The 24,423-nt window shown below is 50.4% G+C and overlaps 2 protein-coding genes across 3 annotated transcripts in view; one reads left to right on the top strand and one right to left on the bottom strand.

Moving 5' to 3' along the window:
• Nucleotides 1-160: 160 nt before the first annotated feature.
• Nucleotides 161-10,927, bottom strand: DUOXA1 (dual oxidase maturation factor 1). 2 transcript variants are annotated; one of them, XM_070404762.1, is made up of 7 exons: nt 10,847-10,927; nt 4,101-4,277; nt 3,723-3,780; nt 2,900-3,034; nt 2,441-2,654; nt 1,963-2,180; nt 161-1,044 (listed from the first exon to the last, which is right to left on the bottom strand). In XM_070404762.1, the coding sequence occupies exons 2-7, from the start codon at nt 4,245-4,247 to the stop codon at nt 791-793; spliced, it is 1,026 nt and encodes a 341-aa protein (XP_070260863.1). In that variant the 5' UTR covers nt 4,248-4,277; nt 10,847-10,927; the 3' UTR covers nt 161-790. The 2 variants fall into 2 exon arrangements, with proteins under 2 accessions (XP_070260863.1, XP_070260854.1); XM_070404753.1 differs by having other exon boundaries at nt 10,827-10,903.
• Nucleotides 10,928-14,144: 3,217 nt separating this feature from the next.
• Nucleotides 14,145-24,423, top strand: part of DUOX1 (dual oxidase 1) — a 34,105-nt gene continuing 23,826 nt past the window's right edge. Inside the window, exons 1-9 of the mRNA XM_070404740.1 lie at nt 14,145-14,202; nt 16,546-16,629; nt 17,038-17,202; nt 17,983-18,170; nt 18,342-18,543; nt 18,659-18,825; nt 19,244-19,304; nt 19,440-19,536; nt 23,565-23,655. Coding sequence (XP_070260841.1) covers nt 14,145-14,202; nt 16,546-16,629; nt 17,038-17,202; nt 17,983-18,170; nt 18,342-18,543; nt 18,659-18,825; nt 19,244-19,304; nt 19,440-19,536; nt 23,565-23,655 — 1,113 coding nt within the window. The remainder of the gene's footprint in view (nt 14,203-16,545; nt 16,630-17,037; nt 17,203-17,982; nt 18,171-18,341; nt 18,544-18,658; nt 18,826-19,243; nt 19,305-19,439; nt 19,537-23,564; nt 23,656-24,423) is intronic.

Below are 24,423 nucleotides of genomic sequence, written 5' to 3'. Positions count from 1 at the left end.
CCCTATGGGAGCACATTGACCACCAGGGGGCAGCTCCGGCATTGAGCGTCTGCCCCTGGTGGTCAGTGCGCATCATAGCGACCAGTCGTTCAGCCGTTTGGTTGATTTCCATATTACCCTTTTATTATATAGGATTCTAGTTTATTCACTATGGAATGGTGTTGAGGCCCAAGGTTGATGTAAGCAAGGCATAAAAATGTAAATCCTGGGATTTTTTAAAAGGTCCTTGGCAAGTCTTACAATTTTATTTAGCAAATTTGAGAACTGAAACTCAAAGAGAATGTGGCACAGTTGGTTAATATTAGGCCTAGGGTAAGAAGTTTGGTTTCTTCTCCCTCTGAGTGTCTCTTTCATTGTACCAAGAGGTCACACAAGCTGGGGAAATAAAGGAAGAACAAAGGGGACCCAGGAAAAAGGAAAACGAGGTGTAGAGGGATAAGAAGGACCACAGAATCATCATTATGGGGGTGATGCTAGGTTTCAATAAATGGAATCTGACACAGGCAAAGCATCAAAAAAAAAAAAAAAAAAAGTCAGGGTTGCTGTATGGAAACATTTGGTCTTCCCATGTGACAAGGTTTATGGGCAGTTCCAATATCTGTTCAGCACCTTAGGTCTTTTCTTTTGTTTTGTCAACATCGATAGAGTCTCCTTTTTTGACTCCACCTACAGACCGGAGCTGGAGGGCCGTTACAACCCATTCTATGGGCAGTTCCGGAGGGAGGTTCGGAGGCTCAAAGGAGGTCTGGAATCACATTGGAAGTCTGGGTGGCCACCAGGGAGAGGAACCTTATGGGTCAGGGTCAGGCATTCTGGGTTGCTCCTTACAGCATGCCTGGGGGGACGCCTCTGACAGAGGAATGTCCTGGGGCTCAGGACTCTCAGCTGTGGACCGGTAGCGGGGGCTCAGGAGTCCCCCTTCTTCAGGATTCCACTCCAGCCCAGGGTTCTCCCCTACACTCTGATTGAAGAAAGCCTTCAGTCTGTGGGGCTTCATTCTGTGGGCCACCACCATGGCCAGGCCCAGCAGCACACAAAGCAGTCCTGGGAATGAGGCAACAGGCGTCTTGTTTAGTAATGACAACACCCTCCCAAGGACATGGTCTCCTAAGTCAGCGGTTCTCAACCTGTGGGTCGTGGCCCCTTTGGCGGTCGAAGGACCCTTTCACAGGGGTCGCCTAAGACCATCCTGCATATCAGATATTTACATTATGATGCATAACAGTAGCAACATTACAGTTATGAAGTAGCAACGAAAATAATTTTATGGTTGGGTCACAAAGTGAGGAACTGTATTTAAAGGGCCAGAAGGTTGAGAACCACTGTCCTAAGAGCATCAGAACAACTCTAAAGGAGGCCTGGCGTCCTGGCTTCAAGGCAACTTGGGCTCAGAGAGGCAGTTGTGAGTTTTGGACTCTAAGCCAAATGCTTTCAATTACATCCCATGAGCCAGAGAGAGAATGAATATGAATATGAAAACAGGAAACCCTGAGGAAGGGCAGGGCACAAGGAGGAGGCATGGGAAAGGGCATGAGGGACAGACACAGTGGGTGGGACAGGAGAGGACAATAAACTGCAGGACACGTAAAGGGTATGTGAAACAGGGACAGAGAAGAATTCTAGGAATGGGGGACACAAAGAAAAATGTTTGGGGGAAGTGGGAGGGGATATGAGATTAGAAGATTTAGGAAAGAGTTGGACAAAGAGATAGTTAGGGGATGAGGCACATGACAGAGAAAGAGAGAAGACACAGGGGAGTAGGCATATACAAAAAGAGAGGGAAAGTGGAAATGGGGAGAGAAAACCCAGAGATGAGGGATATAAGAGGGATGGGGCTTTAAAGAAGGGAAAGGCACCCTGGCCCCCAGACCCTCAACCCCCCGCCCCCTATCATAATGGTCCCTGATACTCCCTCCCTGGCCCTGAGCTCTCCAAGTGCCTGCCTTCGGGGCTGAGCCTCACCTGTGCTCAGCGTGATCCAGAAGGCAGGTCCACGGTGGAAGTGTAGCATAGCAGTGCCCATGCGCAGAGGACAGGGTGGGGTGAGTGGCGTGGCCATGGAGAAAAAGATCAGTCCCGACAGCTGGAAGACGCCCGTGGCAAGCAGCATGTGGCAACCATAGACCAGCACAGGCATGGACAGCATCACGTTGGCCAGCAGCCAGCAGAGGAATGCCACCCTGGAAAACCAGGACCCTGTGAAGGCTGGCCCAGGCACCTCTACCTGGAGGGCTCCAGGTGGAGGCTCAGGGACCCAAGGATACCCCAAAGATGTGAGGTAGGGATTTCTGCTTTGGGATTCCCAACTGAGTACTGTGGTGACTGGCGCCACCTTCCTCATAGGAATTGCAATATAAGGAGGGGGGTGGGGGTGGGGGAGAAGATGGCTAGAAACCCTGTTCCTGGGTCTAGAGCAGTAGGGCCTCCATCCCACCCTCACCACAGAATGGCCGAGGTGTAGTGTCCTGCCAGGCGGTACTGGCCATGCAGGCCACATGGGCTGGTCGGGGTGAACTTCTCAGCCAGGTAGAGCACAGGGTCTGGCAGTCCCTTCTCGAGCGCTCTTGCATACGCCACAGCATAGTTCTCCCCTAGGCGCCAGGTGAACTCCTCGTTGTAATTGATAGTCTCATTCAGCTGCTGCACTGGGGTCCCTGGGAAATGGGGCAGCTGTGCTCAGCAGGGACCCAAGGGCCAGAGTGAGGCATTTGCCTGGGTAAGGGGCTCATCACAATGGGCAGAGGGACAGGAGCTGGTCTCAATGGAGAAAAGGCAGCTTCCAAGGCCTGGGAATTTCCCCTCCTACCATCCCCCTACCTTGTAGCTCTTTAGACCACACCAAACTAGAGCCCAAAGACACAGAACAGAGCCCCCCTCACCGTCAAGAGCCCTTCCTTACCTGTGAGAGTGATGTTGACTCCTCCCAGCCCAACATGGAGCCCAACATCAGCGCTGATCCACTGGGAACTGAAGGCCTTGTATGATGTGTTGGTGCTGACCTGGCCCACAGACCACTCAGAACTGAAATTCACAGCTGGGGTTGGGGAGTTGGACATAGGGGAACTCAGGGAGTTGTGGGCATTGCTGAGTTAGAGTCAGAGGGAGAGCCGCAAGGGGACCATGTCTGTTTTGCTCATATTTGTATATCCATTAACTAGCCTAGGGTCTGGCTCATGGTTGGTTTGCCAATAATGTGTGAGATGAATCCTAGACTTCCCTTGGTCATGCTCCTCTTATCCCTCCTTCCCTTTCTCTTCCTGTTTAGAGAGAGCTACTCAAGCAGCTGGGGGAGGAAACCATTAATGTAATAAACCATGTTGGGCAAACACAGCTTCAGCTTTGAGACTTCATCTCTCCTACTTGCCTAATTCTCAAAGCAAAGCAAGCAGGCCTCCCCCCATTTCCTCCCTCCAGTATCCAAAGGCCTTCTCCCCACAGACATTCATTTTGATCTGCTTTCCTCTGAATAAAAATGTTATGAAGGTTGGAGAGATGTGTCCAGCATGGTTTCCCAGGGCCCACACCCCTCTGAGCAGGGGTAAAAGTGGGGGGATATGGCCACAATGAGGGAGGCATGTGGGCAGGGTGTGGAAGACCACCCTGAAGCAGAGGCTGCCCTGAGGAAACACGGAGACGCCAGCGGCTGCTGAGGGAACCGGGAACCAGGAACCGGATGGGACGGGACGGAGGCACTGCCTGAGGCAGCTGTGCTTCACACTCACCCAGGATCACAGCCCCGATGAATAAGCTGGTCACCACCCGAAACAGCCAGAACAGCCTCTGAGCCATAACAGGGTGGGTGGGTTTAGGAAGGAGCACCCTCCTCCCCAGTCCACCCTTCTTCTTTCCAGCCTTGGGATTACTCGGTGGATGGAGATCCCAGTGCCTGGTAGGCACATAATAGGTGCTCAATAATCATCTGTTGAATCAGTGAGTGGGGGAGCTCTCTGCTGGGGGTGGGGGGTGGGGTGGGGGGTGTTGCTTTCTCAGGACTGAAGCCTGTTTCCTGAGTCTAGTTATAGTGAGAGAGTATGGCCCCCTCACCTCAAGGCCAAGGTCTCTCTGGGACCAGGGTCCCGAAGGCTGGGTTTGTTTCTTACCGTTTTGCCCCGAATGCCAGGCAGGATGATGATGAAAGTGACCAGTGCAGTAAGAAAGATGGTGATGATGATGGCCAAGGTGGTGTCCATTGGGAAGGTTGGCTTGGGGCCAGTATAGAAGGGGAATGTGTGTCCAAAAGCAGCCATTCTGGTGGGGTTGTGCAGGGAAGGCAGATGCTGTACAACAAGGATAGATGTTTATTGAGTGCCCTGTGTGCCAGGCACTGTTCTTGGTGCTGGAGATACAGCTGAGAATAAACCAGATCAGGCCCCTCTTCTCTTGAGCTCACCAGACTCCACTGTTACTGCCATTCCACTGCCCCTCAGCCATTCATCTCCCCATGTTCTGGCTGTGAACGAATGAGGGTCTTGGCAACCAGTCTCTGTGGTTCCATGTTCCCTTCCTAACCTCCAGGTCCCTAAATCAGTGCCGCCACCACCCTGGAGGCTTCTCTGCTTCCTTTGGCACTGTCTTAAGAGACACAATTCTTTTTCTTCTTTTTTTATCTCCCTCAGGCCTCCAGACACATCACAGAACAAAAAAAGAGCTATATTTACTATCAAGTGAAAGCATAAGGGTAAAAGATAGTACAGATGACACAAATTTTGGTTTTCCTCCTCAGTCCCCAAAGGAACAAAGGTCAGACAGCTCTGCTAAGTATATGATTCAACTATATTATCAGAAGGCTGATTTCCAGACCTGGCACTGCCCACACTAGTCTGTCAGCTTTCTCAAGTGCCTGGCTCCAGCTCTGGCTACTCCAGAACAATTGAGTTGAATTGAGTTCACCTCAATAAGCGCTGAAGGAGCACCTGCCATCCACCAGGCATGGCGCCAGGGCCAGAGGCCAGATGTCCTTCTACCGCACACGTCATCAACCGCAGCCTTCCTCCTTGACTTAAATTCCCAGGCCTTATTTCAGCTCACACACTGGCTCAGCTCTTCTCTGCCTGTTCCCTGATTTCAGAGCTAGATTTACTCTAATTTGTCCCTTTGCAGACAGATAGTGTGTTTTATTAAATCCAGACAAAATGGATTACAAGACACACTATTACTTTATGCGAAAGAAAGAAACTACAAATTAAACCATGACAGCCATTGTTGGTAAGATACACCTCAGTTTCAGAGATGTCAAAATGTGAGAATAAAGTGTATTTTACAATCAATGATTCCAGCTCTGCTCATTTCCCTGAGTGTGATCTACACTGGGATCTTGGTTTGCGCAAGAGGCTCCATGCTTTATACACTGACTAGAGGCCCAGTGCATGAAATTCGTGCATGGGGTGGGGGTGGGGTTCCTCAGCCCGGCCTGCACCCTCTCCTATGCGGGACCCCTCAGGGGATGTCCGACTACCTCTCGCAATCCGGGACCATTGGCTCTTAACTGCTCTCCTGCCTGCCTGCCTGATTGCCCCTAACCACCTCTGCCTGCCTGCCTGATCGTCCCTAACTGCTCCCCTGCTGGCCTGATCACCCCTAATTGCCTCTGCCTCACCCCGCACCCAGGACCCAGGCTTCCCTCCCTCTGGCTGGCCATAGGCACCCAGGACCTGGGACAGCTTCGCCTGGGCCAGCCGCAACTGCAGGGGACCATGGGTGGGCAGCTTTGCCCGGGCCGCAGGCACTGGCGCCTGGGACCATGGGGCGAACAGCTTGTCCCTCTTCTGGGCAGAAGGTGCAGGCACAGCCACTGACATCCGGGACTGCAGGGCGGGCGACTTGTCCCTCTCCTGGGCCACAGCCTGGCTGGTCCCCATTCCTCTCTTGTGAGCTCATTTGTGCCTGGCTGGTCACCATTCCTCTCTCCTCAGTGTTGAGTGTCTGAGCCATTATGTCATGATGGCATGAGGGCATGACAGTGTGAGGGTGTGATGACCATTTGCATATTAGCTCTTTATTATATAGGATGAGAGTGAAAGAACAAGTTTTGGAGTTAAGTAGTTCTATGTTTAATTTCCACCTCTGCCTCTTGCAAGTTACTTGACCTCTACAGAGAATTTTATTTAAAAACTAGAGGCCCAGTGCATGGATTTGTGCACTGGAGGGTCCCTTGGCCTGGCCTGTGCCCTCTCGCAATCCGAGACCCCTTGGGGGATGTTGGGCTGCCGGTTTCATCCCGATCCCTGCAGGCCAGGCCAAGGGACCCCACCAGTGCACAATTCCATGCACCAGGCCTCTAGTATGCATATAAGATCTTAGGTTAATCTCTTCCTGCCCTCCCACCTCCTCCCTTCCCTCTGAGATGAATCAGTCTGTTCAATGTTTCCATGCCTGTGCGTTGAGTATCTGCTCCCTGGTGGTCAGTGTGCATCATAACTACCTGTCAAATGGTGGAACAGTGGCATAGGCTTTTATATATATAGACTAGAGACCCAGTGTACAAAATTCATGCACAAGTAGGGTCCCTAGGCCTGGCCGGCAATCAGGGCTGATCTGTGGGGCAACCAGCAGGGCGATCAGGGCCCCTGCTTGCACCCACCTTGGCCTGGTGCCACCTGCTTGCCGGCCCCTCCCCCTGCCACTGGTCGCTGTGCTGCTCTCATTGGGGCCCATCGGGGTCCATCGGGGCCGGCAGTGCCTCCACTGCTGCCTGCTGCCAGCACCGTGTCACCAATGCCCACCATCTTCTGTGCCACCCCCTGATGGTCAACGCATGTCTAACTCCTAGTCAGTCAAACTGGTCAGTGGAACTCCTGCCCGTGAGGACAATTTGCATATTAGCCTTTTATTATATAGGATGGAGATGATAATAATGTTTACATCATAGGGTCATTGTGAATATAAAATGAGACTGTGTATGTAAAGTGCTAAGAATAGTACCTGGAACAGAATATCAATACATGGAAGCTACCAGATTGGGAAGGTGATGACAATCTATTATTTCATTTATCTCCAATCCTTTTTGGAGAGAACTGGGCTGGAATCAGTTCTGGGTCTGGTTTCAGTTCTTCAATGAATAATGTAACATTAGGAAGGCAAATGACAACTTCCCCAGTCCTTTGTTTCTTTCTCTACAATTAGATATGATGATCTTGGAGTCCCTTCTAGTTCTAAATACTGTGATTCTCCTACAAAACATCATAGCTCCCAGACTTCCCCTTTCCTTCTGGGCTGGTTATTTTCTTAACTTGTCAACTCTCCCATCCCAGAGGAAGGAGTATCTCTTTTTCTTCTGGGCTCTGAAACCTATCCAGCCTGCCTTCACCACCACCTTTCTCATAGCTTATGCTTCTCAAATCTATATTTCTAAGTAGACCTCTTATCTGGGCTCCAAACACAACAGGGTCAATTACCCCATGGGCTTTTTCACTTCGATGTTCCATGGATGCCTCAAATTTAACAGGTCCCAAACTGAATTCACTGTCTCTATTTTGCTTTTCATTTTTTTATCTTTTTGGTCACCACTCCATTAATCAAATAAAGCAGAGACCTGGAATATCGTACTTCTTAAATATTTATTGAAACCATCCATGCATTTCCTTCCCCACTGCCTCTGCTCTAATTCAGCCTCATTCTGTCTTGCCTGGTGTCAGAACAATATTTCTAACAAGAAAATATAATTATTTCAATTTTTTGCTCTGGGGAAAATCTAATCTCACCATCACATAGAAAGTCCTTTGTAGTCTGGTCCCACCTACCCTTCCATCTCCATCTTTCACTCAGCCTAATCTCTAGCCACACTGAGCTATTGGTCTTTCTCAAAATCTGACATGCTCTTTCAAGCCTTCATGCCTTTGTACGTGCTATTTCCTCTGCTTGGAATGCTCTTACCTTCTTGGCAAACTCCTTTTCACTTTTCAAGTCTCAGCTTGTGTTAACCCCTCTGTGAAGGACGCTATCAGGTCTATGTGGATGTTCCTACATTTAATGTTCTGATTGCATTTTGAACACACCTCCGTCCATGATCCCAATAATCAATTTATAGTCTGTTTGAACATCTCCCTCCCTTTTAGCTTTGACTATCCTTATTCCATCTTTGCAACTCCTGAACATAGCATATACTAATCAGTCTGTGGATCAAAGGAATGAATATTATGAACGGGTTCCTCCCTGTGCAGGCAGCATCTTCTATTTGGAACACAAGGGGGAGCTATATTCCCTCATTGTCATTCAACATTACTTTGAGTTCTCACCAATATAGGGCTAAGGACTCGGCAGGAAGGGATTTGACTAACCATGTCAATTTTTAATGATTTCACAAAATTTTCAGAAATTTTGGATTCTTCAAAGCACGAATGTTCATTTTAAATTGAATGGTTGGGTTCTTCAAAGCACGAATGTTCATTTTAAATTGAATCTGAAACATACATTTGAACTCTAGCTCAACATGAGTAACAGAATTTGTGGATTAAATTATTTTGTAAAATATGTCATAGTGATATTTATTTTATTTTCAAAAATATTTTAATTGATTTCAGAGAGGAAGGAAGAGGGAGAGAGAGATAGAAACATCAATGATGAGAGAGAATCATTGATCGACTGCCTCCTACATGCTCCTCACGGGGGATCAAGCCTGCAACCCGGACATGTGCCCTTACCAGGAATCGTGCCTTGACCAGTAATCGAACCGTGATCTCCTGGTTCATAGGTCTGATCGCTGAGCCACACGGGCTGGGCAGTGATATTTATTTTAAAACAGATGTTTATTGGTCTAAGAATTTTAAATTTATGAAGCCTAAAATGAAACCATTATAATTTTGATAGAAGGCTATATTTTTTAGGAAGTCTATAAAATGATTAGTTAGTAAGATAGGAAGATAAAGCAAGCTTGCTAATACATGTTACATTCTGTAACTTCAAAAACAAATATTTGCAATATAAGCAAATAATAGTGTAATGTATTTTGGTCAGGGTCACCTTATTCCTGCATTTATTTAAAAGGGAAGTCATACAATATGTTACAAGAATGGCTCATCTCTATTAGTATGGTGCAGCAAAGAAACACTACCAAAGGCTTTCTGTATCCTAAGCACAGAACATTGTTAACTTATTTCCAATTTTCCAAAATATTTATTAAAGATGACTAAATCAAAGAGATAATTGGTGAAATTTGCCTTAAGTTTTTTTGTTCAATTTAATAAATTAGGTCTTTCTTAACCACATTGCCTAGTTTTTTTCTTTGTTTTTTTTTTAAATATATTTTTATTGATTTCAGAAAGGAAGGGAGAGGGAGAGAGAGATAGAAACATCAAAGATGAGAGAGAATCATTGATCGGCTGCCTCCTATATGCCCCACACTGGGGATCAAGCCCACAACCCAGGCTTAAGCCCTGACTGGGAATTAAACCATGACTTCCTGGTTCATAGGTCGACGCCCAACCACTGAGCCATGCTGACCAGGCAACATTGCCTAGTTTTTAAAGTTAATTTTTCATGCTCCTGTCTTAATTTGATTTTCATGATTTAGCTAACAGGCCTCTCCTGCATGAAGAGGTGGAACTAAAATGAAAAGTCCCCACATCCAGCAATCCTGCTTTTCCTATGAAGCTTATCGTTTCCCTCAGGAACACCTTCCTCCCTGATTTGCCAAGAAGGGTCTGACAGTAGAATTTCTCCTCATCTGATAAAAATCTCATGTCAGTCTTCACTTGACCCACTTCTCCCTGAGCTCACCACCATGATTGGGAAATAAACACAATGCATATTGTTATTAATAAACACTAGGAACAATCAGACATACACCTACAAGTTCATATAAACAGAAATACAGGCACAACAAGGAAGAAGTTCTCAGTAACAAACATCTAGACACTAAAGCCCTGTGCCAGATGCCCCTGTAACAAAACTGGAGTACTTTTTCACTGGGGCAGACCAATCCTCACACTTTGGGGTCCTCCTTTATTACCTGACCTGGAAAGATGTGCCCTTTCTGATGTCCCTTCAAATACTGAAGCATTTCTCATATTAAGTTGTATTCCGGACACATCCTTCCTGCCGTAGGATGAAATGTATGTGTGAGGGGCCAGCAAGAAATAGATCCAATCTTTAAGAAAACTGATCCTAGTACAAGCTACAGTCCCCAGCATCCAAAGTTCTCAGCCACTTTTTTACTGCTCTGTAGCCTCTCTTATAGCTTGACAGGAATTTCTTCCTGAAGTCTCCTGCCCACCTCCCCCATCTCTGGAACCCATAGAGTAAGGACTATTAATTCTCTCTACAAATGAGGAGTGGGTCACATGTCTGGAGTTGCCAAGAGCTCTAATGGGTGATACACAGCTACTATACTGTGATTGATGGTTTATTTCTCTGGTTGGGGTTGACCCCATTAAAACTTTACAGCCCTGGCTGGCTAAGGAGACCCCGTCAGAAACTCCTGTCCCCGCCTCTCTTCTTCAAGAACGTGCGTGGGCATGTGTATGTGCGTTGTTGCACTAAAGGAAAAATTAAATGGAGAATCAGAACAAGATCTGAAATGTAGCCTGAGACAAGGATCTCCAGTAAGGGCTGAGGTAGTAAGGACCCAGGGGTACTGAATCATACAAACCGAACTATCCAGACTTTAGCTAAGCCAGGAGAAGGACTGGATGTCTGTAAGTCTTGCGACATTTATGGCCTTACAAGATTTTTCTTGCTTCCTCTTAGCTTCTTACCAAACTTTTTGTTTGAAAATCTGGTTTTGATCCTGTTGAACACAAGAAGTGCGCCCCTAGGGGCCCGGGCGAGGGCGGCACTTCAAGCCCCCCTCCAAAATGCACCGGGACTGCAGCCACATCCCCGCCACTCACATGGTACCAGGGTTCCCCACCTTCGCGTCTTCAAACAATGCGTGCGTGGCAGCTCGCGCCGCTGGCCTCCTCCAATGGAACCTCACCCGCGACGCTCTCCGGGGTGGAATCAGGGGACCTGGGGTGGAATCAGGGGACCTGGTCCGGATGTTCTGTCAAGAAAGCGCGCGCCCTTTCTCTCCGCGGGGCTCCCTTCCACCCCCCACTTTTCTCATCACTTAAGGACCAGGCTCTGACCCGACAACCCGGGTCCCGGATGCTTCTCCACCTCCTATTTTAAACCACCCTCGACCTTCTCAGACTGCAGCCCAGGCTCCGCGGCGCTGCCCCACGCCAGCCCGGCACAGAGGAGGGACCGTGCCCCTCCGCAGCCACCCCTCAGACTCCGCCCCCCCCCCCCCCCCATACTCAGCGCCCCGGCAGCTCCAGCACAAACCTAGCGATGCAGTCCGGGGCGCGGGAGGCGTGAGACCTCCGAGATCTCACCGTGAACTGCTCGGGGGTGGCGGGGGTGGATAGCACCGTCTCCAACAGGGTCTGAGGATGCGTGCCTTGCTGGGTCGCCTGGCCAGGTCTTCGGACCAAGGTCTTAGAGCCCAGAACCAAAGGTGCGGAGAGGATATAGGGCGCGCCTCTCCGCCCCCTGCACCCTTTCCGTCTTCCACTCCCAGCCTCGTCAGACCCGTGTGCAAGCGGACTTGCCCTTTTCGCTCCCCACGTGGCCACACCAGCTGAGCCCTAGCCACGGACGCGAACTTTCCCTCCACTTGGGTCCTGCGAGCACGTGGCGTCTCACCTTGCGCTCCCGGGTGTCCACGGGGCACCTCGGCGGGTCCCCAGTGCGCCGGCTTCTACCCCGCCCCATTTCGCCCCGCCCAGCCATAGATCTGGGGTGCGCCGTCTCCTCTTCACCACCCCCCCAGCCCCGCCCGTCCTGGCGCAGAACTAGAGAGGGAGCTGGAGGAGAGCGGTCGTCCGGGAGGGAGCGAAGCCGCAGTCCCTGAAGGGGGGACTCCGAAACCGCAGGTCAGATGTCGGAGGGCTGCCCTGGGCCTGCAGATCTGGCGCTGGGAGAAGGGGGGCGGGGGAGGGGGGAGCGGAGGGAGCTCCAGCGGCAGAGTGTGCCCCAGCTCCGCCACATTTTTGAGGGAAGGGAAATTCAGCCAGACCCTCCCGCGCCTCCGTTCTTAGCCTGAGGCTGCAGTGGTCCCGTTAGGGCCTATCCTTCATCCACCAAGGTTTTGGGAGACTAGATGCTTTGGGGTCTGGGAATGTTGGGTGACCTGGTTTGCTTGGGCGTCGGGGGATCTCCCTGAGCTCTTCCTGGCAGCAGCACATCATGCCCGGAGGGAACTGGGAACTTTTAGAGACCAGGCTTTCCTTTTTAGTCCTCCCTTGGGACCAAGTTGGACTCCCTAGCAGTGGTCGGCAAACTCATTGGCCAGCAGAACCAAATATCAACAGCACAACGACTGAAATTTCTTCTGAGAGCCAAATTTTTTAAACTTTAACTATATAGGTAGGTACATTGTTATTAGCTTAATTAGGGTACTCCTAAGGCTTAGGAAGAGCCACACTCAAGGGGCCAAAGAGCCACATGTGGCTCGGGAGCCCCAGTTTGCCGACCACAGCTTAGGGCCTTGACTCCTGTTTCCCCACCCCAGAGTCACTGCTGTAGGACTTCGTGGCTGGAAAAGTTGCCATGTGGGTCAAGAAGGAGGCAGGCCTGTATTCGCTTCCTGGTTCTGCCGCTGCCTGGGGCTTTACAGCCCTTTCCTGAGGTTGTGCCTTCCTTTGAAGGTTGGTAAAAAGTTAGGGAACAAATGTGCTGTGTAAATCCCTGTGGCTACCCACCCACAAGGAGTGCTTATTACGTGTCCACCTTCTCCTTCAGGTTGTTCCCACAGCCTGGCCTGCAGGCTCACCGCATGCTTTTAGGGACTGAGCGGTACATTGGTGTCCGGACCAAGGATCCAGAAGTCAGAGTGGGAGGGGAAGGAGGCAGGACATTCTAGATCAGGGAAGGACCACTGTGGGCACTTCAGCATGTCCAGCCTTATGGCTTCAACCATCCAGAGCCCTGCTCTTTCTTCACAAACTATCAAAGGCTGGTGTCTGGACAGTCTCTGGGATGGAGTGGGTAGAACACTAAGCTTTTGAATTAAGACACGGCCTACATTTTTTCATTTCTTTCTTAAATTTTTTTAATTTTTATTGATTTCAGAGAGGAAGGGAGAGGGAGGGAGAGTTAGAAACATCAATGATGAGAGAGAATCATTGAATAGCTGCCTCCTGCATGCCCCACACTGGGGATCAAGCCCACAACTCGGGGCATGTGTCCTGACCAGGAATCGAACCATGACCTCCTGGTTCATAGGTCGACGCTCAACCACGGAGCCACGCTGGCTGAGCTCATTTCTTTAATGAGATATGGTCAGTGGGGGTGAGGTCACCCTCTGGGTTCCCTCCTCTGTGGCTAGACAACCTACCCAGGAGCCCTGAGGGTTTGGCTGGAGATGAGGCTTTCCATGAGCTCCCACCTTCCTCCACTAGATAGTTCCCCAGCCCCACTCCACCCGCAACCTCCATATTGCCTTTAGGAGGTCTTCACTGGTGTTGGGCGCTCCCTGTGCCACTCAGAAGTCCCAACCTGAGCCCCCTGCTGCCTCTGTGTCCCTGTTGTCGCTAGGTGATCTATTGGCCGTGAGCAGGACATTGGCATTAAGCATAGGAACCCTCTGAGTTGACTCAGAGGAGCCAAGTTCCAGCCCACACTCTCTAGATGACATTTACATAACACCTGCCACTTCTCAATCTCACATTTGATTCCCAAAACCATGCTAGGAGGTAGACAGTTCAGACATGTTTACTCCCACAACTGGAAGAGGAAACCAAGGTCCAGACCAGATAAGTGATCTCAGATCCACACAGTGGACTGGCAGTGGCACCATATCCTGGCCTCCTAACAAGGCTCTGTCCAACGAACACACTGCAGTAAGCACGGTATTCCATTTATTCTTGGGCAGCAAAGTCCAGGAATGCGAGGATTTCTGTTTGCTTTGTTCATCACTTAATCTCCAGTGCCTAGGCCCATGCCCAGTACATAGTGGGTGTTCATCAAGTAATTTGTGAATGAGTGAAAGATTCTTGGGAGGGAGGGAATCTCCTTGCTCTGTGCTACTTACTGTGGCCTTGTCCCAGCCCCATGCCTGGATTCATGCCAAGGCCCTGACCTGACTTTCCTTAATTGCTGGGGTTCATTCTCCCGAAACTGTCTTTTTCTAGTGTCTCCATTTTACGGTATTCTCCATTTCCATCATGGGCTTCTGCCTGGCTCTGGCATGGACATTCCTGGTTGGGCCATGGATACCCATTGGTGAGTACAGCTTGGAGGACAATCATGGCTAGGAGCAGAGGAACCCAGCATCTTCTGGGCTTCTCCAAGGACAGAAGCTGTATCACATTCATTTCTATGCCTGCTCCCTAGCTAACACAGTAGCCTGCAGGTGCTCATCTCCAGCGGTTGATTGTGCCTTCCTTTCATGTCAAGTATGGGGCCAGGAGAGCAGCTCTGAGATCCTGTCCTTAGTCTGAGTGGGTGACTCTTTGGCTAATGAGAGTCCTTTTCTTTGCTCTGTTCTCTGAGTTGAGGAGAAGGGGAGACTCAGCCCTATGGTCTCCACCCCTGACCCCAAATAGAAAAAGATTAATTAGACACAGAAGAAAATAAAGGATCTTGGGGTCAGATTGGACTGAATGCTGACTTCCGCCAAGCGAAGTCAACAATGTTCTAAAACAATATGATTAGGGAAAAAAAATCCTCAAGCGTTTCATCTTGTTACCTTTGGCTTTGGATAGTCTCTTACTAGAATCTGAGGCAATTCCCTATAGTCTGGGTCTCTGAGGAGGGAAGTGGGCTTAAGGTGCCACAAATTAGGTTAAAAGAGCAAGTCTGTGATCATCAGGGACGGGGATGCAAGAACAAGGAGCAAAGAAAATCTGTGAAATGATCTGTCCTGGCTGGCGGCATAGGGTGATGAGCCAGCCCCTGCAGCTTCTCCCTTGCCAGAGCTGCTCACATTTGCATTTCTTCCAACCTTATCTATGCCTTGGCCTTAGATTTTCCTTTTCTCTTGCCTCTAATTCCCAAGAGGCATTCTCCCCCATGCCCTCCCCAACAGCTCCCATGCCGTGTTCTGCCACAAGTTCATCTTATTTTAGAGATAGAATGTATGTGGTTGCCCTATTTCTGCCCCGAGTCCTGATCCTTAGTTGGGTTCTGCAGGGATGGAAAATTTTTCCCTTCATCCCTTCTTGATTCTTTGGCTTCTTTACCATCCTAAGCTGAGGAATGGGATAGTGGTCTGGGGCATCAAAGGGGAGAAGGGAAATTCAGAAGACAATAGGAAGAGCAGATATCTGGTTAGATGTTTGCCCTGCCATCCAGATCAAAAGTTATCTCTGGTATTAACCCTCTTTCTGGGCCAGGCCCCTACCTAATATTTTTTAGGTGGTTGAGAAAAGGGTAGGTTTTTTTTGAGTCTGCTATATCTTGATTGCCTTCAGCTCAAAATAATCCACATGCCAAAGTGACATATTTTGGGGTCACTTATTCTGCTCCTCCTCAGTTCTTTGCTCAAATACCAGGACCTGAGTCATTTTTCCTCTCTGACCACCTGGTGTGTGTGTGTGTGTGTGTGTGAACTATGGGGCAGGAGAGTAGCTCTGAGATCCTGTCCTTGGTCTGAGTGGGGAGACAATCTGAGGAACAGGCCTCCCTCTGGCTAATGAGAGTCTTTTTCTTTGCTCTGTTCTCTGAGTTGAGGAGAGGGGGAGACTCAGCGCTATGGCCTCCTCATTTGGGGAAAGGAATCTGACTGGTCATCTGATCTACTGACCAGAAGATCCCCTGCTATATTTCTGATTCTGGATGCTTCCCTCTGTCCCCATTGCCTGAGTTCTTCCCTTGGTAGCTGAGTACTCCCTCCCAAACCCTAGATTTTTGGAGCAAATAGGGTCAAGAGGAGGAATTATATGGGGGACATGTTGACCCCCAAAGAGAAGGGGGCAAGGTTATCCACTTGACTATCAGTCCCTGATCCCACCCAAGAACTGCAAAAAGGATCAAGACCACAACTCTGTGGCCCACATCCTTGCCCTGGGCTCTGCTCAGCAGGAGAGGGCCAAGCCCCTGCCCCTGCCTGGGGATGGATTAGAGAATGACATGTCCTTTCCTGGGTGGAAGAGTGGCTTGCTCTTTGGGGGTGGCTGGCTGTTTGGGGGTGGCTAGCTCTTGCTCTGTGTGATGTCTTAAAGCTTGGAGTGGCTGCTGTCCTGCCATGTCCCCCAGGGAGCCTAGGTGTGAAAGTAATAAAAGACTCTTGCATCTCCTTCTCCATTGCCCCTGTTCTTCTGCTTCCTCTTTCTCTCTGAGGCCATTTGTCAGCACACTGCACGTGGCTACCTGGCTACAATCCTGAAGTGCTCCCTGCCATATCTGACCCCCTCTCCCCCAACAGCTTAAAGATTGGGCTTGAATTTGAACATCACTTTGCTCTGATTGGCTCCCTCTGTACCCTCCCCTACCTCCCACATCTGTGCTGGATGTCCACTTTCTGCTGACCCAAGTGTCAGGTTCACAGGACACAGATTCTTCAGGCCTGCCCATCCTCTCATGTACTGACTTGCCCAGCTGCCCCTTCCCTCCATCCTCACACAGGAGCTCAGAATGCTATCTCCTGGGAGGTGCAGCGATTTGATGGATGGTACAACAACCTCATGGAGCACAGATGGGGCAGCAAAGGTAAGTGAGAGTCAAGTGGATACCGAGCCAAGGGTTAGGATGGTACCCACTACTTAGGGCAGTGGTTCTCAACCTGTGGGTCACCACCCCTTTGGCGGTCGAATGACCCTTTTCACAGAGGTCGCCTAAGACTAGCCTGCATATCAGATATTTACATTATGATTCATAACAGTAGCAACATTACAGTTATGAAGTAGCAATGAAAATAATTTTATGGTTGGGTCACAACATGAGGAACTGTATTTAAAGGGCCAGAAGGTTGAGAACCACTGGAAGAACTGGCAGGCACCAGCAAAGGCTTATCCATTCCCAAGGTTTTAAGATCTGTGGTATGGAGGAAGCCTGGGAGAGAGGAGGTCAGAGAACCCCTCTGAGGATTGGTCCTTGTCCTTACCCATCCCATTGCAGGCTATCGGCTGCAGCGCCTGGTCCCAGCCACCTATGCAGATGGTGTGTACCAGCCCTTGGGAGAACCCTACCTGCCTAATCCCCGTGACATCAGCAACACTGCCACGAGGGGCCCTGCAGGGCAGGCCTCCCTGCAGAACCGCACAGTGCTGGGGGTCTTCTTCGGTAAGGGCCTCAACCTGTAGGGGATAGAGGCCAGGGGGTCAGCTAGACACCTCTGTGCCTGAGGGCGACTCAGAGAATGAGGGAGAGAAATGTTGGAGGGTCAGAGAGACTGGGGAGAGAGATGGAGGGGCAGGCAATGAGGTGGGGTAGGGGTGGGAGCAGAGGGTTAAAGTCTGGTTAGAAGAGGAATAAATGTGCTCCAGGTTGAGCTGTTGACGGGGGTGGGGGTAGAAGCAGGAGCATGAAAATAATCTGGTGGGGACTCTTGGTGGGATGCTCTTCTCACTCTTTGCCTCTGTGGCTCCTAAGACAGGCACAGTACAGGGTTCCTATCCTGGCAGGAGGGCTGGCGGGTGTCGAAATGGGGTTGCTAAGGGCCTAGTGACGGGTTTGTTTGTTGGCTCACAGCAGGAATGCCGGGCTCCTGCTAGTTATTCCAAATGCCTACACCTGCTTCTCAGTGTCCACCAGGCCACCAGGGCTGGCGGGCCCTCTGGGCGGGCTGCTCCCAGCGATGTGCTGGAACCCATGCTGCCAGGCACACTCACTGGGCACCTCCCAGTTACCAAGGAGAGGGCCAAACTGTCAATGAAAACAGTTTGGACCAGGGTGTAACAAAGCTTTGGGAAGGAATGGGTGAGGTCAAGGCCGGGACTTGCCCATAATGGCTGTTGAGTCTTTTGCAGCTAGGAGAGGGGATGGGGGTGGGGGAACTAGCTACCTGGGGGAGACAGGAGAGTGGGCTCCCCTGGCCCTAGCGCCCCTCCCCTGTGTGCGCAGGCTACCACGTGCTCTCGGACCTGGTGAGCATAGAGAGACCCGGCTGCCCCGCCGAGTTCCTCAACATCCACATCCCACTCGGGGACCCAGTGTTCGACCCCGACCGGCGCGGGGACGTGGTGCTGCCCTTCCAGAGGAGCCGCTGGGACCCCAAGACCGGACAGAGCCCCAGCAACCCCCGGGACCTGGTGAGATGGGCAGGTGGCCGGGCAGGAGCTGGATCCCAGGCGGGTGGGGCTCTGGGCTCCGGGTCTGGCAGGGTCGTGTGCGGAGAGGATCCCCCCACCCACACCCACGGACACCCGCCTGGCCCTGGGCCCCCCTTACCCGCCTCGACTGCCCCCTTGCCCACCTGTCAGACCAACGAGGTGACGGGCTGGCTGGACGGCAGCGCCATCTATGGCTCCTCGCACTCCTGGAGCGACGCGCTGCGGAGCTTCTCTGGGGGGCAGCTGGCGTCGGGGGCCGACCCCGCCTTCCCCCGGGAAGCGCAGGAGCCCCTGCTCATGTGGACCGCGCCCGACCCCGCCACGGGACAGCGCGGGCCCCGGGGGCTGTACGGTGAGGCCGCGGGGCGCCAGGGCGGGCGGGAGGCGGGGCGGGCTGGGGTCTGCGAGGTGGCGCTCCCCTGGGTCACACCCGCTCCTCTCCTCCTGCGTCCCCCTGGCGGATGCAGCCTTTGGGGCCGAGCGAGGGAACCGCGAGCCCTTCCTGCAGGCGCTGGGCCTGCTCTGGTTCCGCTACCACAACCTGTGCGCGCAGAGGTTGGCCCGCGAGCACCCGCGCTGGGGGGACGAGGAGCTGTTCCAGCACGCGCGCAAGAGGGTCATTGCCACCTACCAGGTCGGTGCCACGGCCCTCCCCGCCCCACCCTCCTGCCCTGGTCCGCGGGGACTCTGCTCCCCTGCAGAGCCCTCCATCCTTGGACACCGGCCACCCAGAAACACCCTTTACTGGGACAGCTGGTGACCAGGACCAAGTGACCCGCCTTCCCTCCCTCGCAGGACCCCCTGCTCACGTGGAGAGCTAAAGTCTAGGGATGACAGAGAGGCTAAGTGCCACTTACACAAGAGATTTAGCTGCCCGCCCCCCAATCCCTTGTTCCTTGTGGGAGAGGCTCAGCTCCTCTCCCACTTGAGTTGCCTTTCCCATGACTGCCCCTGCCTGGTCTTCCTCTCCCACTTAAGCCTCCCCTGGCTCAGACCCTCCTGGCCTGGCAGCTGGAGCATTCGCCCCACCTTTCCTCTCTCTTGACTCTCAGAACATTGCTCTGTATGAGTGGCTGCCCAGCTTCCTGCAGAAAACACCCCCAGAATATACAGGTGAGGGCATGGGGGGCACCTGTGTTGAGGGAGGTTGTGGTTAGGATCCATAGGCGGAAAGAAGACAGGTGGATGCCTGTTATGGGAGGATGGAGGGTTCAGGAGTTTATTTCTCCTATTCCTCCCATGGGGCAGGTTACCGCCCTTTCCTGGACCCCAGCATCTCTCCAGAGTTCCTGGCAGCCTCTGAACAGTTCCTCTCCACCATGGTGCCCCCTGGCGTCTACATGAGGTAAAGGAGGGCTCAAGTGTGTGTTGGGAGGTGAGGGGGCGGCAGGTGGGGGTGGGATTGTCAATTGAGAAAATTGCCCTCTTGAGTCTTCAGGACAGGATTATCAGGGAACAGTGAACAAGGAGGGGAAGAATAAAAACAATTGTTTAAAAAGATACATTTTTGTGGTGTTTAAGCACTTTAGGTCCATATTCCTGCAACTGATGTAGCTCTTAATTCTCCAGTTTAAGACTGGCTAATTGAGGCTCAGAGGCTGAGTCACAAAGCCTGTTGTGCTGAACTTGACACTACCCTGGGGCACTTTTAGCTGTAAATACAGAACTTGGCGCTTATAAACCTTTTGGAGAAATTATAATAAAAATGTGAACCTGACCAGTGTGGCTGAGTGGTTGAGCGTTGACCTATGAACCAGGAGGTCACGGTTCGATTCCCAATCAGGGCACATGCCTGGGTTGTGGGCTCAATCCCCAGTGTGGGGTGTGCAGAAGGCAGCCAATCAATGATTCCCTCTCATTATTGATGTTTCTATCTCTCTCCCTCTCCTTTCCTCCCTGAAATCAATAAAAAATATATCTTTTTTAAAATGTGTGAGAGCTGAAGAAAATATAGGCTCCAAAATAATAAAAAGGGGACTTTAACTAAAAACAATTAATTAAATGTATACAAAGCAAAGCATATCAGTTTTTTTTACAATTGCATTATAATTTTTTTGAAAATAATATATAAATTTATTAATAAATAACAGTAACAAAAGAATATAACAACAACAGAGGCATGATATAAAAACGACAAAAACATGATATGAAAACAACAGTGATGCAAACAATGACTGATAAAGTGATTAAACTTATTCTAATATCTCCCTGTACACCACATTAAGAGTGAAAACACTTTCAGAGTGCTTGACTAATTTCCCTTGTGATGAAGTACTTAGAACTTTAACTGTAACATCACATGCTCTTCAAACTCGAGAGAAAGCAACATATAACTGATCATGTGCAAAAACGGGTTCAGGTAGGAACATGCCTACTCTGTCTAGAGTTTGTCCTTGTGATTTATTAATAGTCATCACCAATGCTGGCATCACGGGAAATCGTCGTTGAATCAATTTAAATGGGAGGCCAGTGTCAGATGGGGACAAATTAATTCTTAAAATCAGAACAGCCTCTCCCTCTGCAGATCCTGTTAATATTTCAGCTTCAATAATGGTAGGTCGTAATCTTTTGATAATAAATCTGGTACCATTACAAAGACCCCATTTACTATTGAGATTTCTCAATAGCATGATGATTGCACCCACTTTCAATTTTAATTTATGACACGGCATTCCCGAAGCAGTAATACTATTCAGAAATTCGATGGGGAAATTTTCCTTTGTTTCTTTGTTATGGGGTGGGGCCACAACATTAGTAACAAAGAAACAGAATTAAAACGTTATTGTGGGGAGCCGCTACGGTGTTTTGGACAGTTCAAGCCTTGGACTGATGAGAGGGCACAGTCCTCTCATTGCCATGTGCAAGTCCCAGCTTGGAGGGCAGGGCCCTCCCAGCACAATTATAGCCAACAGCTGTAGTTGTGAGCTTGAACCTATGGTCCGAACACATGGCCCCACGTGCCTGAGTGATGTGGGCTTGATAGAGTTCAGGTGCATGTAGTTGAGTAGGATTGAAACCCGGGAGAATGTATGTAAAGATCTTGGTCACACGCTCGCTCAGCTCGCAGGCTCGCTAGCGTGGTATCATTAAGTACTCCAAGGTTTGATTAAGTAGTTAAGCTCAGGAGGCTCTTGATTCTTGAGATCCTCTAGTCTGCTGTTGAAACTCTGTATAATATTCTTTATTGCAGTCAGTGTATGCTTAATTTCCAGTGGGTCCTTTTTCATAACCTCAAGAGTCTCACTAGATTTCTTGAGGGTTTCACTCAATTTATCAGCAGTTTCTAGAAAATTCTTGAAAAACCTTATAAGTGTGGTTTTGAACTCTATATCCTGTAGTTTGCTTTCCTCCATTTCTGTCATTTGTGACCTGTTTCTTTGTCTCCACATTTTTTATGCTTCCCTGTGTTGATAGAGTGGCTTTCTGTGCTAGGTGTCCTATAGGGCCCAGTGGCTCAGCCTCCCCAATTACCTGAGGTGGACACTCTTGGTGCACCCCTTTGTGGGCTTTGTGTACAGTCTTGTTATATTTAAGCCTTGATTGTTGTAGGTATCGCTGGGAGGAATTGACCTCCAGGCCAATTGGCTATGAGAATCATCTGTGTCTGTGGTGGGAGAACTTCTGTGCTGGAGACACCCTTCTGGGGCAAGACTTGCTTCAGTGGGGCTTTGGTGCTCACTGAGTCTGCCCCCTGAGTGTGTCCCTTATGGATCTGAGGAGTTGTAATCTGGATGGTCCCACTCTGACCACTGGGTACACTGGCTCTTGGATCACTAAGGAGGTGCTAATTTAGCCTCTGCCTGAGGCTACCCAGCAGGAGCTATGGAGAGATCTGCTGATTCCTCTTCTTTGCTTGGGATTTGGAGGTGCCTAGATGAGGCCCAGCTGTGAAGCAGTGCAAGCTGCTGTGGGGCCTTGGGTCTTCTTTTGGAAGTTCTGGGTCTCTCTGACCCAGCTGCAGTTTGTTAGGTAATTTTCAGATTGCAAAGGGCCAGGCCTTTCATATGCAAAAGCCTCTGAGCACAGCTTGGGTGGGGCGGGGTCTCAGGGAATCAAGAAGGCAGAGAGCAAACAGCTATGGCTGATCCTCAGCCCTGCCCTAAGAGGCCCAGGGTCTCAGTGTCCCATGGTAATCACTGCAAGCACCTCTGAGAGAAAGCCACCCTCCAGTTCCGCCCGATGCCAGACAGTCCAGTTTCTCCCCAGAGACTCGCCTGGAACTGGAGTTCAGAGCAGTTGGGAGCTTGAAACTCCCTCCTGATTGAAAAAGACAGCCGTGTCCTCAGTTGCCAGCCCTTTCCACATGCGCCTCCATCCCTCTGCACTTTACTTCTGCACCTCCTCTGAGTCTCAGTGTGCTTTTCTCTTTCTTTCTAGTTGTAGAATTTCCACTCAGCCAGCCTTCCTGTGGTTCTGGATGCTGTCCATTTTGTCTTTTAGTTGTATTTTTGAAGTGGTTGTGCGAGGCAGCAATTTCCGGTGTTTACCTATGCCGTCATCTTGGTTTCTCCATTGCCCCATTTTGCTTCCATTAAAAATGTCTGTGTATTTCCAACCCTCAGCAACCGGCTTCCGCCAGCAGAGGCAGCCTGCGCCCTGGGCGAGGTCACCTCTGAGGAGACCAGGGGCCTGTGGCTGTGACAAAGGTGGTTGTGAGCACAGGGGCTGAGGTTGGGGCCACACGAAGGCTCCAGGGTCTTCACGGCCTGGCAGGCCGCCCACGGGAACCCGCTCAGAGGGGAGGGACGCTGGCCTGGGCAGGGAGGGGCCCAGATGCTGAGACGGCGCCCCTAGGATCGCCCTGGCTAAGCCTGACTAGCTCACGCTGGCATCGGCAAAGCCCCCTGGCCACCGCATCAGCCCCCAAAAAGGAGCAGATCTGCATTATAATTAAAAAAAAAAAATTTCTGGAACAATTTCTGTTGTTCCACTTATTTATGCATTCGCTGATTGTTTCTTTTATGTGCCCTGACCGGGAATCAAACTCACAACCTCAGCATATCAGGATGATGCTCTAACCAACTGAGCTACCGGGCCAGGGCTGGAACAATTTCTGGATATGCCTGATGATGGCCAAGGAATCATAGCAATTGAGTTATTCATAGACAAGTAATTTCAAAAGAACAATTACAAATTCGTTCAAATGTCTATGTACATGTGGAAAGAGAAAGAGAGTATGAGCAAACTCTATGGGTGCATTTTTAGATACTTGGTCTGATGTGGGAGAGGGATCTCCCCAAAATCAGATTGTTCAGGACCTTCCTCAGGGAAGCCATGGCCTGGCCCCTCGATACAGCCTGAGAGACCAGAGCTGATGCCTGACATTAGGACCCTGGGGTCTCCGTCACCACTCTCCTGCTCCTTGCATTTCAGAAATGCCAGCTGCCACTTCCAGAGGGTCATCAATCGGAATTCAAGCGTCTCCAGAGCTCTCCGGGTCTGCAACAGCTATTGGAGCCGAGAGGTCAGAGCTGGGGACATATATGTGGGTGGGTATGTGTATTGTGTGTGTTTGTGTGTGTGTGTGTGTGTGCGCGCGCACACACATACACATGTATTAGGGTATGTGGTGAAGGTGGGCAGTAGGGCTGAGACAGCCAGCAACTGGGATGGGCTGGGGTGGAGGAGGCAGCCTGGGGACCAAAGCCATCTCTCCTACCAGTGTCTGAGATGACCGGGTAGCTGTACATGGTCAAAAGTCAACCCTCTATTCTCACCTCAGGACTGTGCAAGTGTGGCTCTACATTTATTGCTTCCTCAAGGTTTTTCTTCTCCCTTGACAGCTCTGAGTCCCCTGTAAGCCTTGGAGTACCCCAGTCATCCCAGCCCCCAAAGAAACTCTCCAATTAGACTTACCTAGGGCAGCACATGAATATGTTTCTGTGGGTTGGAGGCAAGGAGAAGGGAGGGATTCTGAGAGATTACCAGGGATAGTCTGTCCACCCAAACCAGGTCAGTGTGGATCAAGAGCATTGATCATTAATTTAAAGCAAACTCAGAGTTCATAAGAGGGAAGTGAGGAGGGAGGAAAACAGAGAAGAGGAAGGCATAGGATCAGAGTCATGGGGCTGAGTTTAGAGACCTCAGTGTCCTCCTACTCCCTTTTTATTACTTTATTAATTTTATTTCATTATTTTTAAAATCTCTAATGCCCTTTTTAGTAAGGGGAGGACACTGAATTCAGAGAGATCCTATTACTTGTCCACAATCACACAGCTGGTAACCAAACAAA

Source organism: Myotis yumanensis, unplaced genomic scaffold (assembly GCF_028538775.1).
Source record: "Myotis yumanensis isolate MYYU_CA2020_CCGP unplaced genomic scaffold, mMyoYum1.0.hap1 SCAF_1, whole genome shotgun sequence".
NCBI lineage: Eukaryota > Metazoa > Chordata > Mammalia > Chiroptera > Vespertilionidae > Myotis > Myotis yumanensis.
Note: the sequence above shows the minus strand (reverse complement) of the source record. Positions and strands in the feature narration are given on the sequence as shown.

What these genes read in the sequence shown, in the direction of transcription:
- DUOXA1 (XM_070404762.1), bottom strand. Translation starts at nt 4,247, where the DNA reads ATGGCTGCTTTTGGACACACATTCCCCTTCTATACTGGCCCCAAGCCA. An exon ending in CTGGCATTCGGGGCAAAACG is followed by an intron (nt 3,781 to 4,100) that starts GTAAGAAACAAA and finishes GTTATGGCTCAG; the next exon opens with AGGCTGTTCTGGCTGTTTCG. An exon ending in AGTCAACATCACTCTCACAG is followed by an intron (nt 2,655 to 2,899) that starts GTAAGGAAGGGC and finishes CCCATTTCCCAG; the next exon opens with GGACCCCAGTGCAGCAGCTG.